The 5,995-nt window shown below is 41.1% G+C and overlaps 1 protein-coding gene across 1 annotated transcript; it reads right to left on the reverse strand.

Annotated features, from left to right (window-relative positions):
- Window positions 1-4,381: 4,381 nt before the first annotated feature.
- LOC142167257 (uncharacterized) lies at window positions 4,382-4,924 on the reverse strand. Its single transcript, XM_075227418.1, has 2 exons — window positions 4,724-4,924; window positions 4,382-4,624 (listed from the first exon to the last, which is right to left on the reverse strand). Exons 1-2 carry the CDS (start codon window positions 4,922-4,924, stop codon window positions 4,382-4,384), a joined length of 444 nt encoding a protein of 147 aa, XP_075083519.1.
- Window positions 4,925-5,995: the final 1,071 nt, after the last annotated feature.

Raw genomic sequence — 5,995 nt, forward strand, 5'->3', positions numbered from 1 at the left:
GTGGATTGGCACAGAACACAGAAATTCCAATGTGGAAGTGGGAGATGATCAGTATGGACTTTGTAGTAGGGCTACCTCGCACCCCTTGCAAGTTCGACTCGATTTGGGTAATTGTGGATCGACTCACAAAATCAGCACACTTCTTACCTGTTAAGGCTACCGACACAGCGGAACAGTATGCTCAGTTGTATATTAAGAAAATAGTCAGGTTGAATGGCACTCTGGTTTCTATTATCTTAGATCGAGGGGCACAGTTCACAGCTAATTTTTGGAAGACATTTTAGCTAGATTTGGGTACTCAGGTGAATCTTAGTATAGCTTTCCATCCACAGACCGACGGGCAATCAGAGTGGACCATTCAGACACTTGACGATATATTGCGTGCTTGTGTTATTGACTTCAAGGGTAGTTGGGATGATCATTTTCCACTCATAGAATTTGCCTACAACAACAGTTATCATGCTAGCATTCAGATGGCATGGTTTGAGGCTCTATATGGTAGGAGATGTAGATATCCCATTGGGTGGTTCAAGATTGGGGAAGCAGAGTTGATAGGGCCAGACCTCGTGCATCAGGATATGGACAAGGTTAAGATCATTAAGGAATGGTTGAAAACCACCTAGAGTCATCAAAATTCCTATTCGGATGTACGTCGTAGGGATTTGGAGTTCCAAGAGGATGATTGGGTATTATTGAAGGTTTTCCCCATGAAGGGTAAAATGCGGTTTGGTAAGAAAGGAAAATTGAGTCTGAGGTATGTCGGACCGTAGAGAATCATTTAAAGGATTGGTCGTGTGACTTACAGGCTTGAACTACCTTCAGAGATGTCCTTAGTGCACTCGGTATTTCATGTATCCATGTTGAAGAAGGTGGTTGGAGATCAATCGCTTATTATTTAGGTTGAAACTATTGAGGTTAATGAGGAATTGACTTATGAAGAGATTCCAGTTGCCATTCTTGATAGGCATGTCCGGAAGCTGAGAAATAAAGAGATTGCCTCTGTGAAAGTGATATGGCGAAACCAACAGGTCGAAGAGGCCACCTGGGAAGACGAGGAAGAGATGAATAAGAAGTACCCTCATTTGTTTGAATAGCTATGTAGTTGTGTCCATTAAAAATGTTAAAAGCTAACTTTCTACAAATTATGTTTCCCCTTGTACAACTTATGTTAAGGATACTCCTTTTTGGTAATGTAATGCTTATGGCGTTATGGCCGGTGTTGTTTCCATGTTGTTTTACATCATTATGTTATGGTTATGCTATTAGGACTGGTTCAGGGATTCTCTAGCAGTTGGATAGGCCCAATTACAGTGGAGACTCTGGCAATATTTTTGGAAATTTAGAGAGTTAGTAAAAATTTGGAACTGCTGGTGTGTGAAGTGACAGTTGGGTCACCTTGGATGCTAATGGCGGATTTTGACCCTAATTCGAGGATGAATGATCCTAAGAGAGGGAGGATCTAAGGCCCCGTACAATTTCAGCTAAAACCCGGGGTTTCGTGGTACCGAGGTAGGCTAATGTATTTGAGGGTTGTAGAATATCTTCACGACGAGCTTGCAAGCCGCGGTACGGACCTTTTGGGTTGAATAGTGCGTTGGGGATTTGAAGAAAAAATGTTGCAGAACAGGGAATTTCTGCGGTCCATTATGCGACTACAGAACTACTCCACGGACCACAGATCTGCCGCGGAGTGAAGTAGAAAAATGGGCTAATTTTGGAGGTCGTTTTGCGGTCAACTATGCGACCTCATAATTGTTTCGCGGGCCGCACATCCGTCGCATAACCAACATGAGAAAATTTTGGGAGGAGGTTCTGCGGTCCATTATCGACTGCAAAACTGATCTGCGGACCACAGATCTACCACAGACCTGACCCGAGCAGCCCAGTTTTGGAGGGTGATTCTGCAGTCCATTATGAGGACTGCATACATGTTCTGCGGTCCACTCTGCGACCGCATAGTTGAGTTCGGAGGGTCCATTTTTCTATTTTTATAACCCAACCCTGTTTTAATAAATAGGCTTATGGACTATTTTTTGACGAGAAATTCTATCATTTTAGAGAGAGGGGAGTGTTTTAGAGAGAGAGAAGGAATCCCCATGTGCATAGTTCACCAATATTTGCTCAAGTCTTGAAGAATTCACACGGATAACTCACAAGGTCTTCATCCAAGAGGTAAGGTTCTAGCCCTAGACTTCAATTTCGAAATTTAGATTGGGAATAGGTAATGGGGAAGAAGGTTTGAGAATAAGGGTTGTTATTTATGCATGTGTGTACTAATAAAGGTAGTAGGGAGGTTGTGGAGTATTTGTGTGTGGCCTATTGAAGTGGGGATTGATTGTGGGGTAAAGGAATCCACCATATAAGAACCTTGAAATCATAATGCCCACCTAGTGTTTGATAAAATACTCAAATGAGCTGGACCCCCGAGTATTTTCCTAATTATAGTTCAATTTTGTCATGTCTTTAATTAGATTGAAGTAGCTAGGAGTTTCAGAATGTCATAGTAAATTAAATAATGCTCAAGCGATGTATGTTGGCTAAACTCCTCTTGTAGAATCGAATTCCATGATGTCCTTGTAAGTTGCAGTTATGATTGGCGTATTTCTCGTGTTCCGAGTCCTTCCTACTAAATTTGATTGTTCTTGTATAAGTGTTGTGTTGAAAGATGTATGTACTCAATATATGTTTCTAATGTTCCCATCATGTCATTATTCCCTCCGAGAATGTGATCTAGTATGACCAATGTATTAAATGTATTGTGATTTAAAAATCATGTTTCAATTGTGAGTTAGTATGCTTAATTGTGGAAGAGGAACTCAATGTGATCAAGACTCTTGTTGCTCATATATTTACACTTAAAGTATTGATTTGAAATTCCCTTATTGTTGACAAACCATGAATATGCTTGGAAGTTATAGGGATGACTATGAAATATGAAATACGGCCGACGTGCCGAGAATGATAGTACAATTGTGGCCATTAGTGCCAATGAAATGGAAATATGTGTGAAAGATTGTGAAATGAGTTGTAAGTCCTTTAAATAATAAATGTTTTGGGAGTATAATTTAGTCATCAAGAAAGGGTAGGTTGAAATAACCTAACCTCGAAACTACACGTGCCGGTGTAGGAGTGAGTGAGGGGTAAAATCCCCGTGTGAGGTGATGAGATTTTTCCCCGAATATGGAATGAGATTGATGTGTTGAGATAATTCCCCTTAAATGGGATGATATGATTGCTAGAGGGTGGTGATGTGACGTCGACCCACACGACATTGTGGTGAGACGGCTTGCTGATCGGGCTAAGATCAGATGCCATGTCGCGCACATGGTGGTGTTGTGAGTGGATGTCTCGGGGTGAGACTGCTTAGCCGATCGGTCTAAGATCGGACTCCGTGCTAAAATCACGGTGGTGTATCGGTACTAAAGATCTCCCAACTTAAAAACATTGAAATTTACTTGAAATCTATCTTTCCCCTAACTTAGTACTTTAATATTGTTTGAGGTTCTTAGTGATTCCATATTTCCTTCTCATCTTACTATTGCTCGTTCTATTGAGAGGGTGTTTAGTTTTACATACTACTAGTACTCCATATGTACTAACGTCCCCTTTGCTGGGGGCGCTGCATCTTTAATTGATTCAGGCGGTTCCACAGCAGGCGGCCTTGATCAGTGATAGCAGTACACCCTCTCCTCAGCTGAATTGGTGAGCCCCACTTCATTTCAGGGTCTTGTATCTCTTGTCTCCTATGTATAGTGTTTTGAGGTATATCCGGAGCCTTATTGCCGGACCCTTATTGCCGACACCATTATACTACTCTTTTGTATCTACTAGAGGCTCCGTATACATAGGTGGGTTGTATCTTGTTTTGGGAAAGACAAAAAAAAGATGTTGTATTTGTATCTCATGTTGCACTTCAAACTATGAAAGTGTACGTATTTTAAAACTTGTTAATTACGTAACTAATGGTAATGAAGTGGTGTTGTTCACATGACCCCTCATTGTTTAACTAATGAAAGATATTTTCTCTTTATTCATGGGTGAGTTTGGATAGAAGGCATTGTATAGGCTTGCTTGACTGGGGTATCTCGGTTGAGTGTCGGTCACGCTCCCCGAGGTCAGGGCTTGACACAAATATAGTAATATAATGACTTTAAACTCATTTAAATCATTCTTAGAAATTCATTGATGCAATATACAATATCACAGAAGTACGGGTGTAACAATCTCCCCCTTAAAAACATTCGTCCTCGAATGTTGGCTGAGGTATATAGAAGCATTATGCAAAGATCTTGTACATACCTGGATTAGTGAAGAGATGCGGATATCTGGCTCTCATATCCTTCTCAGCTTCACAAGTCATCTCTTTCACATTATTTGTCCGCTATAACACTTTCACTGAAGGAATATCTTTCGTCCTCAACTGACGAACCTGCCAATCTAAAATGGTAACAGGTACCTCCTCATAAGTCAACTGCTCAGTGATCTGTACATCATCAACTGGTACTACTCTGGAAGGATCTCCAACACGCATTCGAAGAATGAAGACATGAAACACTGGATGTACCTCTTGAAGGTTTGCTGGAAGGTCTAACTCGTATGCTACATGACCAACTCGTCTGGCGATCTAGTATGGACCTATATACGTAGGGCTAATATTGCCCTTCTTTCTGAACCTCATAATGCCTTTCATAGGTGACACCTTCAGGAACACCCAATCGCCAACCTGGAACTCTAAATCTCTGCGTCGGTTGTCTGAATATGACTTATGTCCACTCTGGGCTGCTAACAATCTCTCTATGATCAGCTTAACCTTATCCATTGCCTTTTGGATCAAATCTGGCCCTATCAACTGAGACTCACCAACTTCGAACCATCCTATGGGTGATCTGCACTTGCGCCCATACAAAGCTTCATTAGGCGCCATCTGTATGCCAGAATGATAACTGTTGTTGTATGGAAATTATCAACAGTAAGTGTGCATCCCAGCTGCCTTTGAAATCTACACACACACCCTTAACATGTCCTCGATTGTATTTATGGTTCGCTCGGCCTGTTCATCTGTCTATGGAAGAAAAGTTGTACTCAAATTCACATGCGTCCCCAAACCTTTCTGGAATAATTGCTAGAAGTTAGGTGTAAATTGTGCACCTCTATCTGAAATGATAGATATTGCAACACCATGGAGGTGTACAATCTCCCTGATATACAATCTAGCATAATCTTCTATTGTATAAATAGTTCTAGCAAGCAATAAATGAGTTGATTTAGTAAGCCTGTCAACTAGAATCCAAATAGAATCATACCTGCTCCGCATACCAGGAAGGCTTGTGATGAAGTCCTCATTTACTGCTTCCCACTTCCATGATGGTATCTCTATCTCCTGTAACAAACCGCTAGGCTTCTGGTGCTCAAACTTTACTTTCTGGCTGTAAGGACACTCGGCCATGAACTCTGCTATGTCACGTTTCATTCCGTCCCACCAGTAAATCCGCATAAGATCATGGTACATCTTAGTAGAGCCAGGATGAATGGTGTACCTGGAATGATGTGTCTCTATCATAATTTGCCTGCATAACCTTGAAACATCTGGAACACAAAGCCTATCTTTATATCTGAGGACTCCGTCACTAGTAACTCTGTAAGGTGACTTTTTCTTTTTCCTGGCTACCTGACTGTACTTAATTAGATCTGGATCTTTATATTGCCTCTGTTTCACTTTAGTAACTAAACAAGTGGTAGCTGTATTCTAAATTACAACTCCTGCATCCTCTAAATCTATCAATATAACTCCCAAACTGGCTAACTAATGGAGTTCCTGAGCTAACTCCCTTTTCTGAGGCTGCAAGTAAGCTAAACTTCCCATGGACTTACGATAAGAGCATCAACTACAACATTAGCATTACCAGGATGATAATGAATGTCAACGTCGTAGTCATTTAGAAGCTCTAACCACCGTCTTTGTCGCAAGTTCAACTGTTTCGGCTTAAATATGCAC

The sequence above is a fragment of the Nicotiana tabacum genome, chromosome 12, assembly GCF_000715075.1.
Source record: "Nicotiana tabacum cultivar K326 chromosome 12, ASM71507v2, whole genome shotgun sequence".
Lineage (NCBI taxonomy): Eukaryota > Viridiplantae > Streptophyta > Magnoliopsida > Solanales > Solanaceae > Nicotiana > Nicotiana tabacum.

What these genes read in the sequence shown, in the direction of transcription:
- LOC142167257 (XM_075227418.1), bottom strand. Translation starts at nt 4,924, where the DNA reads ATGGCGCCTAATGAAGCTTTGTATGGGCGCAAGTGCAGATCACCCATA. An exon ending in GCAGAGATTTAGAGTTCCAG is followed by an intron (nt 4,625 to 4,723) that starts GTTGGCGATTGG and finishes GGTCCATACTAG; the next exon opens with ATCGCCAGACGAGTTGGTCA.